This window comes from Protopterus annectens, chromosome 1.part2 (assembly GCF_019279795.1).
Source record: "Protopterus annectens isolate FY-2018-M chromosome 1.part2, PAN1.0, whole genome shotgun sequence".
Taxonomy (NCBI): domain Eukaryota; kingdom Metazoa; phylum Chordata; order Ceratodontiformes; family Protopteridae; genus Protopterus; species Protopterus annectens.
In genome coordinates this window covers 467,136,956-467,159,455 of record NC_056727.1, presented here as the reverse complement: position 1 = coordinate 467,159,455, position 22,500 = coordinate 467,136,956, and the positions used below count along the sequence as shown (strand labels likewise).

Here is a 22,500-nt window from a genome sequence, read left to right as displayed (position 1 = left end):
TAGCCAGAATTTGTGGGTTCAAATGCCATGAGTAACAAGTATAAAATACTGCAATTCTTTAAAATATTACAGACATTAAATTCTACACAAGTGGCATAAATACCCTGCTAACTTTAATCTGTATAACTGGACCAAGCATACATGCAATATCTTCACACTGCAAGGATTACTTTGAGCAATCTGTAATTATAGTTTGTAGTTGTTAGGAAGTATACTTACATGTACACTTCAGATAAAATAGTTGCATTATTGTCATAAAAGCACTGTATGTCATATATTATGGTACTCATTTTATCTCTTTGTTTTCTCTCACCTTAATCCTTATCTCTTTTTTTATTTTCTATTACATATCGTCAATCTGTAACAAATCACTAAATGCTTCACAGCACAGGGAAGTAAGCCAACCCCAGTGGCTCAACCTGGCCCTGTTCCACTGGTTCTGGCACTGATACCCAGCGCATATGGGACTCAACCTGGCAGTACTGCCTCTGCTGCCCCATCATTAACAGTAAATGCTATAAGAGGAACTGTCAGGAAATCATTATTTGCTATTGCATTGCTTTGGGATTAAACATATCTGGCACTAGAGGGGAAGGTGCCCAATTTAAGGCATACAGGAGGGGTGTTCAGGAGTCCAGAATATTTATTGGACTCTTGGTATGGTGCCTTGGCATCTTGTGCTGTGGTACCCTCCAGGAGTACTGGCGGAGGTTGGGATTCCATCATCTGCCAGGAGATGCCAGTATTGATGAGTAGGATCATGCATAACATCACTGGTCTATACCTATGCTGGATGGAGAGGCTGCTGTCCCTCATGGTCCGTATGAGGAGGAGGCATGAAGCACTCCAGCCACCAGTGGAGTAAGGAGATGATGATGAAAGTACTTCAGGTGAGGACTAGATTCTCACTGTTTCCATGTTTGATGGGCATGGATTTGCATTGTCTCCTCCCTCACCCCATCGTGGTGTTTTACAGCTTTTGTGTACCATCACCATCCTTGTATCTTGTCCTGTTTGTTGGCATTTGCTTCCTCACCTACCCAACTTACCTGATCCAGAAATACCAATGTCCCTTAACCAGCATTCCTCTCTTACTGAAGTAAAAAAGGGCACCTGTTCCACAAAAAAAATATTATCCCATAAGTAGCTCTCCAGTTTGCACGTGTCTTCGTACACTTGATTTGGTCCAATACAACATAACTGCATTGTTATCACCCCTCTTTGTGGAGGTGACAGTCAAATTTCCGCTAATATTCTGTACATATCTTCATTTTACACTGTTGAAGAAATGGATAGCTATTCTTTCATACCTCCCTTCTGCACATTCCTATAGTGCTTTCCCTTTGTTCTTCCACTTGCTTGTCCCCCCATTTCACCACTTTCATATCTACCCCATTTTAACACCTATAATCTGGTCAAAAAATAGAATCACACACAACACACATAAATACCAAAGAAACAATGGAGCCCTTCACTTTTGGGCCTCTGTGTTTGCAGAGAGTTTGCCATCACACACCAATGCCAAGCGATGGCAAACTGCTCTTCTGAGGTGTAGTTCCCTCATGTAATACACTTATACATGCTGTTCTACATCAACACAGAGGAACACATGAATGTAGTATAAAGAATAATTTCATTGCATTATCACTGCATTATCCAAATGTATTACATACACTTGGATTTTAACCATATATCATCTAGGCTCAAAATAAATGTGTCAATGGATTTTCACCTGCTGCCACAGAGTCAGCTAATCAGCAGGTGTGTTTCATATCCTCAGTACTGAATGCTCTCAGAACTTTAGCAACGAGGCTAAAGTTTGTATATTACTTAACTATGCACAACCAGGGAAGGTGGTAGAAATGTGTATCTCACATGCACAAACACTTTGCTTACCATCGCTCAAACCCACTGCTCAGCAGTGTGCTATGCAAAGTGGAAAACAGCATGTATTATTTTGTTTACTGTCCATTTAGTGTACATGCCATGAAACTACATGCGGAAACACAAACAAAATGAAGGTACTATCCAAGAAAAAGACACATATTTAGAATGTAGCCATCTGTTACCCCTCATGCATTGTAACCTTGGTCTTTCAGTAGTTGTTCACAAATACATCAACTACACTACATAAATAAATAATAAATGTTGTCTTGTATATCATGCACATCTTTAGAATGACAATACACATTCAGATTTTTGAATGCTTGTAATAATGTGGAGACTTGTTTGCATATAGTTTGTAAAGCTGTCTCTTAAACTATACCTGCACATTGGAAACACAACCACCAAATACTACACAATGCATACTCATCAGTCTGGTAACATGCAGAACTTTAATATCTTGATAGTAGGACATGGTTAGCTATCCATTTCATGCTGGCCTCCCAACATCTTCATGCCAACATCTACTGCTGATGTCATCCACTATAAGTTGCCCTGCAGCCTTTTAAAAGTTGGACTTGTGCTGTGGCACTTGTGTAAAATAGGGGGTAGATGGTATGTGGAACATCCACCAGCATGTGGCCATAGTGGTGACTACTCCTTTGTATGTAACATAACTGCTGAGTATGTGCAGGGCATCGACATTAAAGGTCAAAATACCTCCATAGTTCACAGCCTTCATCACACCAATAACTGAGAACAATGCACCTTTCTTCATGTACCTCTCTACATATCTTCCAGTGATGTGTAACTGAAGTGGACCACCTTTGCCACAGTGAGCTCTCACACATCTTATTGGCCATACCTAGGTATTATTTTTGTTGCATACACACTATTGTCTGATGATGCGGAAACTCCATCAAGGTATTATACCAGATGCATGTGTGACACCTGTTCCGGTGATGCACACAGCATATACATAGCTGTTTGACAACATTGATGGCATAGATTACATTCATGGCAGTGTGGACTAGGCTATATATATATATATATATATATATATATATATATATATATATATATATATAGATAGATAGATATAGGATCATAGGAGGTTACTAGGCTAATGGCCATGGGGGCCGTACAAGCCTAACCAAGAGTTTATCCTCAAAAAGAAACCTCAGTCAGCACCTGTTGCCCCATCAGTGAGGGACACAGATGGAACCCCTGAGACAAATTTGTGGTTTCTCATCCACTCATCAAAGTTGCACTTGAAGAAGGTATATATATATATATATATATATATATATATATATATATATATATATATATATATATATATGTATATATATATATATATATACATATATATATATATATATATATATATGTGCGTGTGTGTGTGTGCGTGTATGTAATTATATGCCATGCACATCAGTTAAAAAGCCTGTATTGATCAGAATGTTACATACAGGTATAACAGTGTACCTCCTAACACCTTCATGGGAGACATGGGATTACTGTTGGTATTATTCTGATATTGTCCATGATTGTGCGTACTTCTGTTTACTGTTGTGCATGAGCCTGTAACTTTGCCCCACTTGTTGGAGACCTCTGCTGACATTACAGTCATATTCATGCAAATCAGTCTGCACAGCTTCACAATATGCACCCAACTCCAATTGTATATAACACCCCTGATAGATGTCCTCTCCATTGTTCATGCCAGGATGCTTATATCACAAAGACATCTTCTCCATTGTTATGTCACCTTGTCTGCCAGTCACATAATATACATTTTTACTGTACAGTCCATACTGTACCATGGCAATATGTGTGATTAGTGTTACTGCTACAACTGTCTTCCATTTACATGCCCTCATCTACTGTACATTACAGTGTTTCACTTGTCCTCTTTCCCTGTGTTCATTCCTACAATGCATCTGTGTGTCCCTATTCAATACACACAATTCCCCTGACTGTTTATTTTAACTGGCAGTCCATGCACCTTTACAGATTATTTACACAACTTTTGTACAGAGTGTCTGGAATGGGATTCCACAATCCTCTGCACTGTACATACTGTCCTGTAATGTGTTTGGACCATATGCATTGCTTTATGATAAACCCCAGTAATCAATGTGGCATTCCATGCAATCCCACAAACCTAGTTTGCTAATAGGTAAACAGGATTGCTATCCATGTTGCTGGCCAGGAAACCATGTTTGTTTATGTTTAAATGTGGTATGTGGCATGAATATGTAATTAGCATTGTTGTTCACATACACTACATGCAGGCTTTGTACGAAGCCTACACGGAGTTTATTGAATCCTGCTGAATGTCTTATATTCTAGTGCAGTTGGCAAGTCAGAAACTGGCAGCATGTGACTACTTATAAACCTTCTCTACTCTTCAGATTGTATTCATTTCTTATTGGATTACTGATGTTTCTTTACAGTTTCATACTGAAAGCAAACTATGTATTATGCAACTACTGCATTCTAGAAACTAAGTTTTATTTGTGATGTGATTAGGAATTTCTTATGTGTGTTATGTATTTAATTTGCACTAATTTTCTATTTTATTTTGATAATGTTAGCATTATATTAATACTGATAAAGTATTATTTAAACTAGCATCTGCTTTGTTTTTATCCATATATTGAATTTGATTATTTACCTTTTTCAGCATTTGCATGTTTGAATTTCATCTGCTTTTTCAAATGCTTTGTAATAGATGGGTATAATAATAGCAGATTTCTAATGAAGCTCCTCACCTTTACTTGACCTTTCTCCCGATTCCACTTCTTTTTCTCATTAGCTAATGAAGTATTTTTTTCATAGATTTATAGATTGTTACGAGGCTAAAAACCCAGGAGGCCTTTCTAAGCCTAGCCAAGTTTTCCCAAAAGAATGACATCCTGTATTCACATAGAACATTGTGGGCCAGGCATTTATAAGCTACCTCTGTCAATAAGGGACATTGATGCCAGGCCGGGTGCAAATGTTCTATTCCGCATCCACCGGTCTAGGTTGCACTTAAATTGGGTAATAGATGACCTCAGCTTCAAATAGATGGGAAGCCTGTTCCATAAGAGTGGCAGTCTCTGGGACACATATCTGTCTCTCCAGCATGTTCTGTTTAAGTCACAGACAAAATTCAGGTCCCTAGACTTTGTACTTCTGGTACTACTTGACTCAGAAATATGCAGGAGATTCATAAATGTGGGGTTTGTGGATGCCTTGTAAGCCAGGCAAAGATCACCCCTCAGCAAGCTATAGGAAACTGAGTAGAGGGAAAGGGATTTAAGGAGCTCTGCGTAAAGCAGGTTTGTTGCGCCTTGTTGACTTTTTGTAAGGAACCTTTGAGGTCATTCTAGTTGCTGCATATGCCTAGTCAAGTACATACCAAAGGCAGCATTGTACTCTATGATGGGTCTGGCAAGGCAGAGTACAGTGGGATAACGACCTCTTTGGCTCTAGATGCCTTGCCCTTACTTTTAAGTTTTGCAACACAAAAGCATTTCCTCACCACTGTGACTACATGGTGGTCAAAGGTAAGGCTATTGTCTACATGTGTACCAACATTCCTGACCACTGGGTCAACTCTTGGTGTGTATTATCTACATGGTAACTAGCTGAAATGGTTGACTTCTCAAAGGGTACAACTACATATTTCTTAGCATTGAGTTTAAAACCATGGCTTTGGCACCATTTATTAGTCAGGGATAAACCTTCTTGAAGAATACTAGTGTCTGCAGGGAGGTTGATGATAAACCCCAACCTGCAATCATCTGAAAACTTTGCTAGCCATAAACCTTCAGCATTTATTTCCCCTTCAGAGAAACAGACATCAAAAAGGAGCAAGCCTAGTACCCAGGAGGACTCCACAAGTGACTGATCTTTTGGTGGAGATGATCTCACGTATCCTGACCTCCTGGGTCCTATCAGTGATACAGCTGGCTTTCCAGCAGGTAATAAAAAGGTTTATATGTAATTTAGCCATCTTCTCTATAAAGCCTGAGTGGGATATTGTATCAAAAGCCTTGGCCAGGTCAAGCTAAGCTGTTTGCACAGTCTTGCCCTCATCCATTACTTTGCTGACCCTAACAAAAAAGTCCACCAGATTTAATAGTTATTATCTTCCTTTAACAAAGCTGAACTTTGATAGGTTCAATGTTTGCAGGTTACTTATGTCCTCGTTTATCATATCCATGATGATTCTTTACATGGCCTTACACATGAGGCTGGTTAGACTTATGTGCCTGTAATTACCCAGATCAGTAGCTGGACATCCTTTGTGCAGCGGAATGAATGTAACCACCTTCCATTCCTTGGACACAAAAATCTAATTTTATGCTCCAGTTAAAAAGTGATTCAAGTGGACCATTGAGGTCATGTTTCATGCTATTTTGTAAGTATCCTGTGATGTTATTGGGGCCCATAGATGCAGTGTTTTTGGCCTTGAAAAGTGCATTGAAGACCTATTCCCTAGTAATGGTTGGGGGATTATTGTATGCAATATTTCCTTTGGACTATTATGGGGGAGTGGGGGGAATTATGCTGAACCTGTCAGCCAAAAGGTTGGCAATGGCCTCTAATTCAGTGTAGGTAATGCCATTTATGATAAGTTCTGTTCATTGCTGCAGATTTTCCTTGAGGTTCTGGACATAGCTGCAAAAAGTTTTGCTCTTGTCCTTGCCAGAGAAGATATTTTTTCTTTAAATTTAGTTTTTGAAGTATTAATTAACCCACTTAGCTGCCTGTTTAGATTGGTCAGAGGGTTTTTAGTAGGTTGGGTTTTGTTCCTCCTATGCTTGGCCAAAATTGTTTTCTTTTGTTGTATAACCAGTTGATATTGTGATTCCATCAGGGTTGCTTGTCTTATTCTTAACATGAATGGAAACAACTCACTCTATACAGCTATCAATATGGCTGCACAGGTACTTTGTAAAAGCTCAGCATATGCTGCTGTGTTTACTGGGTTTGGGGTGTTTTGTATTTAGCCAAGGTGTTGCTTAGTAGAGTGAGGTTAGTTTTGGAATAGTTCCTAAAGGTGTTTGGTTTTAATTTTTATTTTAAGCAATACTGCCTTGTGGTCAGATCTGATGAGCAAGGACATTTCATTGGGTGGGGATCAACATTCTTCCATGTTTGTGAGTATAAGGTCAAGGATGTTTGTACCCCTGGTAGGGGAATGGACCATCTGTTCCAGGATGTTGGCATTAATGGAGTTTAGGAATCATTGGGCTTGTGAATAGAAGTGATATAGTATTCCCCAATCTATACAAGGGTAGTTGAGACCCCTATGAAGATTGTACTGGGTTGAATGGTGAGGGACTCTAGTATAGTAAAATAGGTAGTATGGGTTTCCTAGGACATGGGGTCTATAGGTTGCAAGGATATTGTACGAGACACTATTTATGGTGAGTTGCAAATTTATGAGTTCCAGTCGATCATACACTTTAACTAGAGATTGTTTTTTAATATAGACTGAAATTTCTCAACTTTTAGTTCCCTCCTGTGCACTAGATGGTCTAAAGGTGTGAAAGGCATTATAGCCTTGCACTGTCGGGATACTTTCCAAGACTTTAAACCATGTCTCCATTACTACACAGATATCTGCACTCTCCAGAGAGAAAAAGGCTTGCAGGGAGTGGAGTTTCTTGTAAAAGTTCTAGCATTGAGCAATACCACCATCAGATATTCCTTTGTAGGTTCAGTTAAGTCTGGAGGTTTATCAGTTTGGCATTGCTTAAAAAAGGAACTATGTGGATTGAAGGTGTCTTTGCAATATCTAAAAGCCTAGAGGGGATAATTGCAAACCATCCCTAGGTCAAAGCAGCATTGTTTGTCAACCATGCTGTTCCAGGCCAGCAAATACTGTACCCCCTTGGAGTGACACCAGAAGCTAAGCCAATTGTTAAAATCAATCATTTTCTGTTGGTAAGGTGGCATCATCCTTGGAGAAATTAGTATGCTGCTCAGTCCTAGGCTCATACCCGCCTGAGACACATAATAAGCAAACGCGATCATGTCTCACTTCATATAGTCAAGGGAGATACACATCTCAGGTCATTAACAACCACGTGGTCTATGACAGAGTCATACTGGTACATGTGGTTCAATGGCCTGAGTGCCTGTGTAACTTGACAGATCCTATCCCCAGGAAGGCAGATAACCATGACTCTCTCCTTACTCCATCTGGTGAGGTGGACAACTGTGTGCCTCACTATAGAATCACCAATGACCAGGAAATTTGGTGGTGTGCTGGTTTGCCTTAAGGGCTTAGCAGTAGAGGCAATGGATACAATGTTACTATGTGTAGCTCTTGGTGGTGTTTTATCTTATTGTTTACATGATGGCTGAAGACCTTTTTTTAGATTGTGCTCTGCAGTAGATCTTAGTGTTTTAGGAAGGTTACCTGTAAGTGTCTCAGCATAAGTAGTTTTATGTGTACTCTGTGCAGTAGGCATGGTGCAACTGTCACCGACAATGTCTATAGGTTTAGTTTTCGTTGTATGAGAGAGTTTTGCCTCCAGCATTAAAGTGTATTTACACCTCTTGCATACTTTATCTGTTTTATTAAGAATAAGGGGTCGTCAGTGTACATGAGCCAAGTGATAAAATGCCTCAGAATACACATCTCAACCAGACTGGCCACAGAGAGAGTTGGGAAGTGCACATCAATGGCTGCTGATCTACTAGGGAGGAGTGAGGGGAAATTTAAATATTGGATAGGTCAATAAAATGGTTTTAATATCTTAACCATTCTTTTACTGCGCACAATTTTTAATTGCAGGTAAAGCACTCAGAGAAAATGCATTTCTAACTGAAATTAATTAGGGATAAATCATCTACAACATGTATATTTAATAAGAGGCTTTAGTGGATACATTATTGCATATCAATAACATAATATCATGCTGAAAATAAAACTACTTTCTCATGATGAGAAAAAGGTGACATTGTAACATACTATTAACTGGCCAATTTTGGCCAAAGTGGATGAAGAAAAATTAGGTCAAGTGATGACAGGTTTTTGAAGTAAGAAGAAGAATTAAAAACAGTGCCCAATTTTTCCTTTATTTATAAGTATCTTGAACTGAGAATCGTTAACTTCTGACACAAACCTGTGTATATATCCATCAGCCATGAATAACTTTTGAAGGATGAATGACTACCTCTAGCAGAAGTAGCCAGTTAATAATGCTTAAGCACTGGAATATATTCTCTTCTTGGCTTCCTCAAAAATCCCTCATAAATCCGTAATACTATATGATGCTAATATAGACTGGCAAAACATACTATCTGAAAATCCAAACAATAATGTATGTACAAGTTCATCCAACCTATAACCACACCAACTAGATACAACAAAGCCACATACCCCTTGAATGGATCCTAACATCCTCTCCAAATAAAATATATTCAAGACTGCAACTCAGTCAGACAGCCTAAGTGATCACTTACCAATCTACACCATAAGGCACCAAAACAACAGCCCCAAAACACATTGCAGCAGCTTGGTAAGAAAATTTGCTACCTTTCATGAAGACAGTTTTATTAATACACTACATCTCCTTAAGTGGAAGTCACTCTCCCCAGAGATACACTAGCCCGCCTCAAAATAAAAAGTCAAAGCCAACCCTGCCATATAGCTAACTTTAGCAAATAAACTACTCATGAAAAAGAGACAAAGCACGAAAGGTCTAGGCAAAAATAATACAGCTCCTACTTTAATAACATATAGACAACTACAAAACCTAACAATACAATTTATCATCAAAGATAAGAAAGCCTACCACTCAACCAAGAAAACTTAACATACAGATAATCCAAAACTATTCTGGGCCTCAGTTAATAAACTGTTAAATCCAGGACAAGTTACACAGCCAGCACCAAACACAGAAATAAAATAATACCACAGCCAGCCAATTCAATACTTACTTTATACAGACTGTACAGTCATTAACCAACCAGGTGACTAATCAAGCTCTTGAGATCCCTATACAATCAAATAACCTCCTTCAACATTTCTCTTTCCATTTATTTCACACATATACCATCAAAATATTCCTCAAACAATTAGTCCACTACAACTGCCCCGACAATCTACATGGCAAATGTTTTAAAATAGCAGCTGAAGCTTTTGCCTATCATGTTTCAATTCTGACAAACTGATCCATATCTGAAAATAAAATTCCCTCACTATGGAAGAAATAATTAATTATTCCACTGCACAAAGGTATAATCAATGCAGATAGTTCAAAATATAGGCCAAATCGCCATTTAACTCCCCAATTAAAAAGTGCAGTTGTACACAACTTTTCAATTATCTAATAGATAACCAGCTTCTGTCTTCAACCCAATATGGCTCCCATCCTCGTCACAGCACAACTACTGATTTGCTGAATTTTGTTAATATTGTTAACACCCACAGAAGTATCAGAAGCCTAGTCACCACCATCTTCCTAGACTTATAAGCATTTAATATTGTCTCCCACCAGAAATTCTTACATAAACTCTCATCATTAATGGTCACTAGCTCTTCATTGCAGTGGTTCTATAGCTACCTTTCAAACAGATCAGAAGCAGTGAAATGGAAAAATGATTTCTCCACCTTCTTGACAGTAAATACTGGTGTCCCACAAGGATCTATACCAAGCACCATACTTTTCAACACATTCACCAATGACTTCTACAATGCTAGAAAAATGCTATCCTAGTTTAATACATTGATGACTCAAGCCTATTCTGCTGTGCCAAATCTTTCTCTAAATTCCATGACCTTATCAACAATCCTTCTTATTGACTGAAACATGGCAAAATAATTCACTATTACTTCTAAACCTTAAAAAACACTAAATTACTGCTCTTCACTTCAAAACATGTTTACTAATACAACACTATTCATTATCATCTCTGCTCACAACATCACAAAAGAACAAATAAGCCACACAAAAGTAATGGGTGTATCACATGTGGTTAAAAAACTCATTAAAAACTAGGTACATTATAGAGTAGAAACCTACCTCTCTGACAAAGCTAGAGGATGTATAGCCTCTACTTTTTTACTGCCATCTCTCTTCCGTGCTTCCCTAGTCTTCACTATCCTTCAAGTTTCACTGCTGTCCAAACCTGACCAAATGTTATAATACAATAGCCAAATTTGCAGTAAACTATAGTAATAGAACATACTACTGTCTATTCCTTAGAGGATTAAACTATTTAGAACTACTATCACACCAAACTCTTCATTGGCTAACTACAATAAACAGACTTCTCTATCTACAAGCCAAACTGCCACGCCCTTAACAACTTAAAACAATACAACTCCCTCAACTGAGTTTTACTGTTTAGAGAAAAATCTCTAATCGCTATAATCAAATAATCTAAAAGTGAAGACGACTCTCTCTCCATTCAAATAGTGTAGTTAAAGTATGGAACTACATCCCACTACCACTGAAATCCCTTCAGAATGCAAACTAATTTAAAATACAACTAAAAGTACACCTATCAGATCAATGGATCTGCTCAGGTAGATCTCCAGGATAAATGTTACTTTTATCTTCATCTCGCTAAATTGTCGCACCATTTTTCTTCATTCAGAATCATGTGCCCTACAAACAGTCTTCACCAATATCTGAATACTTTTACTTGCATCTCCCAACTATATACATTATTTTGTAATACTGCTCACCCCTACCTCTGTATGTCTGACAGCCATAAATATAATTGCCTCTTAACCTGTTTTACACCCCAGCTTATAAGTACAGCATTAACATTTTCTGCTCTACCTAACTCCTCACCTCATTTCTTTGAAGTTCTAAGCACTAATCACATTATCTATTATCAATCTGACAAACTCACTAATATATCTCCTCAAATGCTCAGTGTTCAACATCTACTAACATATATTGTCATAGTTGCATCTTTTTTCATTTGAACATAATCTAATTATCAAACGTATGTGTAATTGTTAGTGTATATAATTTAATATCTATTCATGTATATTACTGATCACTTGTTTAAAATATTTGTAATATGTTGTAGCTTTTCTCCTTGGGTCTCAACTGAAAAGAAGTTATGTCTAAATCCAGCTGGATAAACTTGGTTAACAAAAGCAAATAAAATAAATAAGTACAAATGTTATGAACCCTGCTTCAAAAGCCCCACCATCACCCTCGACTAGAAAGACTATTAAGCACAAATTTATTTTTAAGGATAGAATAATCATGTCAGACTTGATCAGATAGGTATGAATGGCAAAACAAGGGAAAAAGATGAAATGCAAATAGATAAATATTTATTACCTCTTCATTTCTGACTATAGCAATTCCAACAATTTGACTCATAACTTCTGCTACCAAGGCTTGCACTGCAGTTCCATCCTGACCAAAAGAAAAATGCAAACAGAACATGTTCAATTAATTAAGAATTGTATTTCTGTTGTTTCATGCACTTAGTTAGTGATGCTGAAAAAAATGCTATCAAAACAAGTTGTAGCAGGAAGTCTAAATGGTTATTCTTTCACCAATAGAAGACATTTCAGAAAGTATAATATCCTAATAAGGGTAAACTAAATGCATTAAATATTTACATTTTTATTTATTCCTGATAGGAATAGCATTTCCCTGCATTCATGTTTTGTTTTTGATATGCTTCCATTTCTACCAATAGTTATTTTGCTATAATACATTATTAATAGTGATGTACTCACCATAATTTGGTATGTGTGTTATCCATAGTCACCATTCATCACATATGGGTCTAGGATCCGACATCGGATCTGAGCCAACACACCTAAACAACAGCTTAGCTCAAGATCCTCCCCTCCCATAATGGTCTGCTGCCCTCTAACCCCTCATATTGAGTCTGCCCTGGAGATAGAAGACAGACAGAAGAAACCTGCCACCAGAAAAGGTCCACTAAAATCCTGCCAATCCCTCAGGAAGGGGGCTGGAGGTGGGACAGGTGATGAATGGTGACTACGGATAACACAGATACCAAGTTATGGTGAGTACATAACTATTAATCTGATGTTATCCTAGTCACCATTCATCACATATGGTCAGAGCCCCCAGCTACCCAAAATTCTTTGGTGGCGTCAAAGAAGGACATGCCGAAGAACAGTGGAGCCAAAGGAAGCCCTTCCTCTAGAAACTATGTCAAGTTTGTAATGAGAAATGAAGGTATGAGGAGACGACCAAGTTGCCACTGCACAAATGTCATCCAAAGACTGACGGGCTACAAAGACAGCTGAAGTGGCCACCAACCTGGTGGATGAGCCCTAACTGGTCAAAGGAGAACCACATGTGGAGTAAATGTTCTGAGAAGTCCAACAGCTGTTTTTGACACAGCTTGGCCCTTCCTGTTAACTGAAAAAGACACAAACAATTGGTCTGAGATCTCAAAGGGCTTAGTTCTATGAAAATAGAAATGAATCTGCTGATGAACATCTAATGTATGAAAAATGTATTCTCCTTTATTAGCATAATTAGGGAACAATGGAAGTTGGATTGACTGACTGAGATTCGCTTCAGAGGCCACTTTGGGCATAAAGCAGGGGTTGGGTGTCAAAGCTACTCTATCTTTATGAAATATTAAGTAAGGAGCTTTAATGATAAGAGCCTGCAATTCTGATACTCTGCTGAGGTTATAGCCACAAAAAGGCAGTCTTCCAAGAAAGAAACAAAGTTGCAGGATATAGCAGGCTCAAAAGGGGGTTTAGTTAGAGATTACAGTACAAGAGTAAGATCCCATGGTGGAGAAGGGTCCTTGACTGGAGGGAGTAAAAAAACAGACCTTTCAAGAAGGCTTTGCAGAGCTGAGAAGAAAAGGTAGGGTCATTATTGAGATGAATATTAGAAATTGCTGCCAATTGAACTTCAATCATAGAGAAACTAGCACCCTCCTTAAAAAAGGGAAGCCAAGAAAAGGAGAATGTCACAAATAGAAGCTGAAAATGGATCGAGATTCTGACCTCTAGCCCAGATGGAGAATCTCTTCCACTTACTTCTATAAACTCTCTTGGTGGATGACTTCTGAGAAGCATGTCCCTCACAGGGGATGCTAGCCTGGACGTAGCAATAATTACTGGAAGTGGACAAACCAAGCTGTCAGATGGAGGGTCTGCAGATTTGGGAGCGGATAGCGTGATGGATGGGATATCAGATCCTGCACCGGATCGAGCACCCAAGGAGGGTGCTTCAGATAAGACAGTAGGAGAGGGAATCACACCTGCTGAGGCCAGAAGGGGCAATGAGGATCAACTGCATCCTGAGACATCTTGGTTTCTGAAGAACTCTCAGAATTAAAGGTAATGGTGGAAAAGTATAAAGGAGACCCGGAGGCCAATCTTGAGTCAGAGTGTCTCTGGGAGACTCCCCCTCTGGGGGGATCTTAACTGTTGCATTTGTGATTGAGAGGGGAAGCAAACAGATCGCAGCTCAGTTGGCCCCACCGATGGAAGATTGCTTTGCCACTGAAGGATTCAAGGACCACTTGTAAGGGGTCAGAATAGCCCTGCTCAGCTTGTCCACCAGCATGTTGGGAGCTCCAGGAATATGAATTGCAAAGACAAAGTGCCCCAAGGACATCACCCATTCCCAAACTCTCATGGCCTCACAACAAACCAGATAAGCCATCTTGCTTGTTTATGTACCACACAACGGCCATGTTGTATGTGTGAACTGCTATAGTCCCCAGAGGAAGGCAATCCTGAAATGCTTGCAACAATAGAAAGACTGCTCTCATCTCCATAATGTTTACGTAAAGCTTGGTTTCTGAATGAGACCACGCCCCTTGGACAGTCTTTCCTTGAAAATGCCCCCCCCCCACCATAGTAGGGAAGCGTCCGTGAATACCATGGCCATTGGAACAGGTGGAGAAAATGGCCTGCCCACTAGGAGGTCTGGGAAAGACATCCACCATGATAGGTGTCTCTGACAAACTGGAGTGAGATAAATGGGGAGTGACAAGGATTGAGAAAGGGCAGACTACTGGACCACTAGGGTCCTCTGTAGGACTCTCCTGTAGTATCTGGACAGTGGGATCAGATAAATGGCAGCTGCCATGGAACCCAAAGCCCTGAGAAAGAATGAATGAGACTGGAGGATGAGTTTGCTCCAGAAGAGCCTGAACGTGAGACCAGATAAGAAGCATGCATTGGAGGGGAAGAGCTGAAATCTCTGAGGTAGTGTCCAACTGAGTGCCAATAAATTCCAGTTGCTGAGACAGGGCAAGGAAGATTTGACCTCTATTATCCCCAACTGATGGAAGAGACAAAGAAGGAAGCATGTGTTCTCCACCAGTTGATGATTTGTGGGAATTGTAAGGAACCAATCGTCAAGGTAGGGAAACACCTGGAGTCCTAGCAGCCTGAGGTGAGCTGTCACCACTGCCATGCATTTGGTGAACACCTGGGGTGCTGCGGTGAGGCCAAAGGGCAGGGCTCTGAATTGGAAGTGATTGGCCCCTAAGCCAAATCAGAGAAAGCTCCTGGACTGCCTGTCTATTTTGATATGATAGTACGCATCCTGGAGATCCACAAAGCACATACAGTCATATTTGTGCAGAAGGGGCACAATGGACTGAACAATGACCATCTGAAACTTCAACTTCTTGACTGACAGGTTTAACTGACTGAGGTCCAGAATGGGATGCAGGTCTCCCATTTTCTTGGATAACAAAAAGAAGCGGGAGTAAATTCCAGATACTCTATGTCCTGTGGGGACCTTTTGGATGGCTCTTTTTTGGATGAGGTTGGTGAGCATTAGGAGGGCTAATGCTCTCTGACTGGGTGGCGTGTCTCGGAGAGTTCTGATTCTTGGTGGATGGTCTGAAAAGGGAAAGTAGTAGCCTCTGGATATGATTCTTAGCACACACTGATCATTTGTGATGTTTGCCCAGGTTAAAGGGTGCAAAGTCAACCGATCCCCGACTGCCTCCAAGGAGGGACAGCCGGGCAACGCCACAGAGGCATTGGAAGGGTTTCTCAGAGAAGGACTCCCTAGAACCCTGGTTTTCTAGGACTCTTCTGTTTCTAGGGCAGCATCGACCAATGAAACCTCTCCACCGTCCCCTGGAGGAGGAGTCTTATTGAGCTTCCTGAAAGGAAGACTGTGACTTGCAGAACCACATTTTCCTCTTCCCCTTTTGAGTCTTGGAAAAGGACCTTTGCGAGTAGAGAATTTGATCCCTACAGCAGACAGAGTTTCCCCCTCTTGTTCACTGCAGGTCAAAGTTTCCTTAAAGCTGGTCCAAAGAGAGTGGAACCACTGAAGGGGACGTTGGCGAATGACGCTTTAAAGGCCTCTGCAAACTTGCATAAATGCTGCCAGGCATGACACCTAATGGCAATGCCTATACTTGCCACCCGTGAGGAACTCTCTGCAGCATTGGATATTAACCTCATGGACAAATTAGCTACTGATGTAAGAGTGGCCAGCTTGGGTGAGATGGACTTAAAGTCCTCCGCAGGCATGGACTCTGAGAGGGAAGTTGAAAGCTCATTTATCAAATCCATCAGGAGACAGGTGAAATAGGTCCGATAGTTTAAAGCTCACAGGCTAAAAGAAGCTGATGTGAACACCTACTTCCCAAATCTGTCCAATGCTCTCAAATCACATTTGGGAGGATTGACAGATGAACTCTACTCCACCAACTCTTTCTTGGTGGTGGCAACCACCACAATCACATCAACAGGAACCGTCTTGGACCAATGGTGGGCTTAAAAATGTATCTGCTCTTTTGGGTACAGGCTCTACTGTACTGGGTTCCTTCCAGGCTCTGCTGGTAATAAGGTTGATTAAAGGGTCAGCAGGGGGGATACCCAAGAGGTAGATAGGCCTGCACCAAAAGCCTCCAGGAACACGTTTTTTATGTAGCTGGAGATAAATCATCAGTTATGATAGAAAAGTATATTGGCTAATCTGTACAGTTTAGCTCAGTGGTACAAAGGGATGGAACCCTGAATGCAACTGGAGTTAAAATAATGGCCCCATCACTGAAGGAGCCAGGAAGACAGGTAGAGCAGTGAAATGTTTGCCTCTACTGAGGTAAGGGAGTGCGTGGTACACATTTGGAGGAACACATGGCAGTGTGCTTTCCCTGGTAGAGACCACAGAAACAACCACTTTTTCTGCGGGGGAGAAAGACAGGACTGCCTGGAGTAATACACTTAATGGAACTGACAGGGCATCCTCTACAGTTATCCTATTGCAAGATTACACACATGCACACACACACACACACACACACACACACACACACACACACACACACACACACACACACACACACACACATGGCACCTTGCCAAGTGCACACAGGTCTGTGGAAAAAAAAGCAAGAAGAACTTTGAATCACCCCAATGTCTGTCTCAATGACAAACCATTTCTTTTTTTTTTTTTTCAATAATTTTTATTTTTATTTTTACATTAATAAATGTCACAAATAAAAAACATCTTACAACATGACCATATATATATGTTATACATTGATGCCAAATACCACAGGATATGCTTATTCATTTTATAAAGCTAACTAATTTATTTCCTTATCTAACCACTTGGCATACTTCTTTTTTTTCAATAATTTTTAGACAAACCATTTCTGGTGGCTGTCACCCGCTGAATGGAACAAACTGCTGATATACTGTTAGAGAATCTGATGGTCAGCAGGCAGCTAGGACAAAAATGGCAGGAAAAAAATCTGTACGCCATGTTGAAATGATACTTCAAAGAAATGTTTTACTGAATGTCTGGAATCAAACTACTGAGATCTTTCAGAGATACAAAATGATATCTGCAAACCAAAACAGTGTTTCACAACTTTGTTTTCACTGCAGGACCATATATTTGTAACAAACTTACAACTCATTTCCATAGAGGAAGCTTGACCACACTTGCCCAGTGTTGTGACTTTATATAAGCTCATCTAATGACTTTTTTCCATTTTAAAGTTGAGAAAGAACCAACATGGTTTTTAGAGGAAAATGGAACTTATTCCAAAGGAGAGGGAGATGCTTGCTGATTAACCTTCCCCACTTGCTATTGTTGTTAATGGAGATTTTTGAGGTTAACTGTATCTGCATTTGTGTTAGCACACCTATCTTCTGATTACAGACATGGAATCTTAAATAGATGAAAAATGTATCCTGGTCTACAGCATAAATCAAAGGTCATGCCTCAAGAGATTAGAAGACTAAGAATGGAAAAAATCCTTTTAGCCTACTTGACTAAAAGACTTCCAATGATCTCAGTTTATTTAATAGTGAACCTCTGCACCCCTTCTAGTTGAACAATACATTTCATCAAATGCAGAAAGACAAGGGCATTGTGCTCAGTGAATGGTTGAACAAGTGACATATAAAGGAAAAGAAAAATCCTTAACAGAGGTTTTACCTCTATAGTTCTACATAAGATCATAATTAAGAGTCTCAAGTTCAAGTGACATTTCCATCCTCAGGCATGAGTTGCTTCCCAAAGATCACTATGACGCATGTGTCCACATGGAGCATTGCCACCTTTTAGTCATTGTCCAATCATCAAGACCAAAGCTGGGAATAGGTACATAGCTTGACCAGCAAATTGATAGTTTCATCCTGACTAGGTTATTGCTTTGGTACCAATGTCCAGTACAATGACTGCAGTACTAAAACTACTGCACCAATCAACTGCTCAGACGTTTTGCTGCATCTACCTTCTCCCATCAACAAGACCTCCAGATATTAAAACTCATCCATCTGAAATAGCTACCACCCCAACCTTTACAGGGTAATATAATCTTTTTTCTGGAGGAGAATTATGACCTCTGGATTACCTAAACTCCACCACCTGAGGTAAATATTCCCCTTCCCCTCACATGCAGTCAGTAATCCAGTCTTTCTGGGAAAAAAATCATAATGTGTGTTTGGAGGTGATGATATTCATTCCATCCCCTTTGCACTCATTGGTGAATTGTGATACTACATATTCGAGATCTCTGCAGTGAAAGTATAACTCTATAATGTCCCCAGACAGGTTAATCTATAGGCCTTAACTGTGCCTTGGCATCATGTCCATGAAAATTACAATGAAATGTATGTTATTTCTTTATTTATTTAATGACATTTGTTTACTGGAAAAGTCCAGCTGTGCCAAAGGTACCCATTTTCAGAAAAGGACCAGAGAGAAAAGCTCCAGATACATTAAATCCATAATCAAAAAGGCACCAAAAGATACATTAAGTGATTATGATAAACATTACTATATTAAAATGTGAATAAAAACAAGAGCAGGATACAATATGAAATAAAGTATATAACAGATTTTTTAACATGGAATTAAGAGTGGAAACTACATGTAGCAGAAAAAGCTGGAAAAAAATATTTGCTTTTAGACTAAAATGACATGTTTCTATTGATATTAAGATGAGATGTAGGTAAATGTGGGAAGTAGTAAAGAGAGCAGACAGAAGCTGAATATTACTCAGTTACTATGCCACTTCAAATAGACACACAGACAGAATACACTTAGAGAGGAAAAAAATGTATGTACTCACCATAATGTTCCATCTGTGTTCTCCATTTTCATTCTTATTTATTTATTTTACATTTGTTAACCGGGATAGTCCAACTGGATACATGTCCATTTTCAGTGGAGGCCCGGGGAGAAAAGCTCCAAAGACACATATGTGCAGACATACAGACAAAGTTCATAATGTATTTCAATTATATACAGTGAGAGTATTTAGTTGAGCACACATATTAAGTATATGCCAGTGACATCAGCAATGATCAATAGTTGTACAAACAATAATAAAGTAATAATAAAGTACTCAGACTATCAAAATTCACATCATACCTTTGTTGTGGTGTACTAAGGCTATGCAGACCTATCAAGAGGCAATGTGTACAAGGCAATAGTTATAGTAGTATTAGAGTGGGACTGGGGTTAGTCAGGTGTGGAGCAGGGACATGGCCATTTGTTGTTTAGATGACTTTTGATAGACTTTTTAAATTTGGATAGGGAAGATTCCAGGGTTATGGATGAAGGAAGGGCGTTCCAGATTTTGGACATATAAGATGAGTACAGGGAATCACCTGCATGGTTGTGGGATCTAGTAACTGTTAAAAGTAGCTTGTCTATGGATCGTATAAGACAGGAGTACTGCCCAATTAGGTTACTTAAAGAAGGTGTTTTATTTGGTTGGGAGAGCAGCTTGTGAGTGATGATCAGTTGATTATAGATTAGTAAATTTAGCAGTTCAAGCCAGTTCAATTGTTTTGGGTTGTGACAGTGATGGGTTCTGAAGGAGCTGTTGTTGGCAAATTTGGCTATGATTGTAGCAGGTTGTCATTTTGCTGGTTTCAGTTTTGGATAGATTGGTTAGTATTGGGGATGCATAAAGTAATGTTGAGAGAAGGTGGGTACGAGCAATGGTGGATCTAGAATTATGGGTCAGAAAGGATTTGTGCTTGTAGAGACTACCTAGCTTTTTGTGTGTGTTTTTAATAGCCAGATTAATGTGTATGTCAAATTTTAACTTGTTATCGATGGTAATGCCTAGTAGTTTTGTGTGGGATTCGGGTGAAATGAGGGTACCATTTTTAGAGTGGATATTGAAGTCAGAGTTAATAGTGGTATTTTGTGAGGAGTGAAATAGCAGGAGCTTGGTCTTTTTGGGGTTAAGAAGGAGGCCACTCTCAGTAAGCCAGTTTTCAACTGAGTAGAAATTAACTTGGGTTTTATTGTGTAGTTCTGGCAGTGTAGGGGCACTACATATTATAGTGGAACCATCTGTGTATTGGACAAGGCTAGTACTATTTGCAGCTGTGTGGAGATTATTTGTGAAGATTAAGAATAGCAAGGGGCCCAGTATAGATCCCTGGGGTAATTCAAGTGTGACTGGTAGGAGTGGAGACAAGTTATTTTTCCACTGTACTGTTTGTTGCCTATTGCTGAGATAGGTTTTGAACCAGGAGAATGATTGGTTGTCTAAGCCTAGGTTTGTGAGGTGATAGACTAGTTTGTCATGGTTAACCATGTCAAATGCTTTTGATAGGTCTAAGAAAAGGGCTGAAGTAAGTTTACCATTGTTCCTGTTATGGTTTATGGTATCTGTGAATGCTAATAGAGCTGTGGTTGTGCTATGATCTCGGAGAAAACCGTGCTGTGTTTGAGATATGAGTTCTTGATTAATATGGTGGGACAATAGCTGATGGTGGATACATTTTTCTAATATTTTAGCCAGTGGAGGTAGGATTGCCATTGGTCTGTAGTTAGATATGTCATAGGAACTGCCCACTTTGTGAAGAGGTATAATGTAGGCAGTTTTCCAAATTAGGGGTATTGTGGCTTCAGAGATTGATCTGTTGATTAGAATAGAGATTGGTACAGCCATTTCTGCTGCTGCCAGTTTTAAAAATTAATTGGGGAGGGAATCTGCTCCTAGTGTTGTAGGTTTTAACGGAGTGAGCAGTTTTCTTATGTAAGAGGTTGGGGTGGGTTGTAGCTTAAAATTGGGTCTGTGGTTAGAAGTAGGATGATCATCTCTTGCACCAGCAGTGAGATGTTTTTGTGCTAGGTCAAGTACTGTTTCGGTAAAGAATATATTGAAGGATTCAGCTATATTATCCTTTGTTAATCCTGATGTTGGGGGTGGGGTAATGGCTTTACCGGGGTGTAGTAACTTGTTTAAACCTGCCCAGAATGTCTTAGGATTATTCTTGTGTTGGTTTTGCTGGGTAATAAAGTAGTTTCTCTTGTCTTGCATAACTAGTTTCTTGGTTAGATTTCTAATCTGTTGGTAGGATTGTTGTGTACTAGGGTTTTTGTTGGACCTCCAAGTTATCCAGGCTCTGTTCCTTTCTGCTATTTGTTTGCCTAGTTTCCCTTGTTAACCATGGAACTGTGTTAGCCTTAACTCTGGTAGTTCTTACAGGGGCATGCCTGTTCAATATTTCTACGAAGGTGGAGTTGAAGTGGTCAATGGCTTCCTTTAGGGGTAAGTGATACAATTTAGACCAATTTTATAGTTTTAGTTCTTGTGTGAAGTTAGTCGGGTTAAAGTGTTTCTTGTTTCTGGTTGTTTGAAGTATTGTGGTTTGGGGGTGGTAGGAGTTATATTTAAGTAGAAAAGTAGTTTGATGGTCACTCAATGAGTCAGGAAGGGTGCCTGCTAAGTAGGTACAGGGTGTTTTATTTAGTAATATCCAGTCTAATAGGCTTTCTTTTTTACAATTTTTGACTAGTCTAGTGGGCTGTTTGATTACTTGAGAGAAGGTATGTAGGTTGATATGGTTGGTAGGTACTTGGGAGGAGCATGAGAGCCAGTCTATATTAAAGTGTCCTAATACAATGGTCTCTTGAGGCATTGACTGAGACAGCCATAGAAGTAATGTCTCCATGGTAGGGATATTACTGCCTGGTGGGATATAGCCTGTTACTAGGTTGATTGTTTTTCTGTTACATATCTTGAGCCTTCTTAAGAGAATTTCTGTTTTTTCCAAAGGGGGCATGGTTATCTCAGCTTTAGTTATGGTTAATTAGTTTCTCTTGTCTTGCATAACTAGTTTCTTGGTTAGATTTCTAATCTGTTGGTAGGATTGTTGTGTATTAGGTTTTTGTT

At 39.5% G+C, this 22,500-nt stretch overlaps 1 protein-coding gene across 1 annotated transcript in view; it reads right to left on the bottom strand.

The window, feature by feature from the left end:
* Positions 1 to 22,500, bottom strand: part of CFAP61 (cilia and flagella associated protein 61) — a 4,145,169-nt gene that overhangs the window by 2,028,094 nt on the left and 2,094,575 nt on the right. Inside the window, exon 15 of the mRNA XM_044057082.1 lies at positions 12,201 to 12,278. Within this exon, the coding sequence (XP_043913017.1) occupies positions 12,201 to 12,278 (78 nt within the window). The remainder of the gene's footprint in view (positions 1 to 12,200; positions 12,279 to 22,500) is intronic.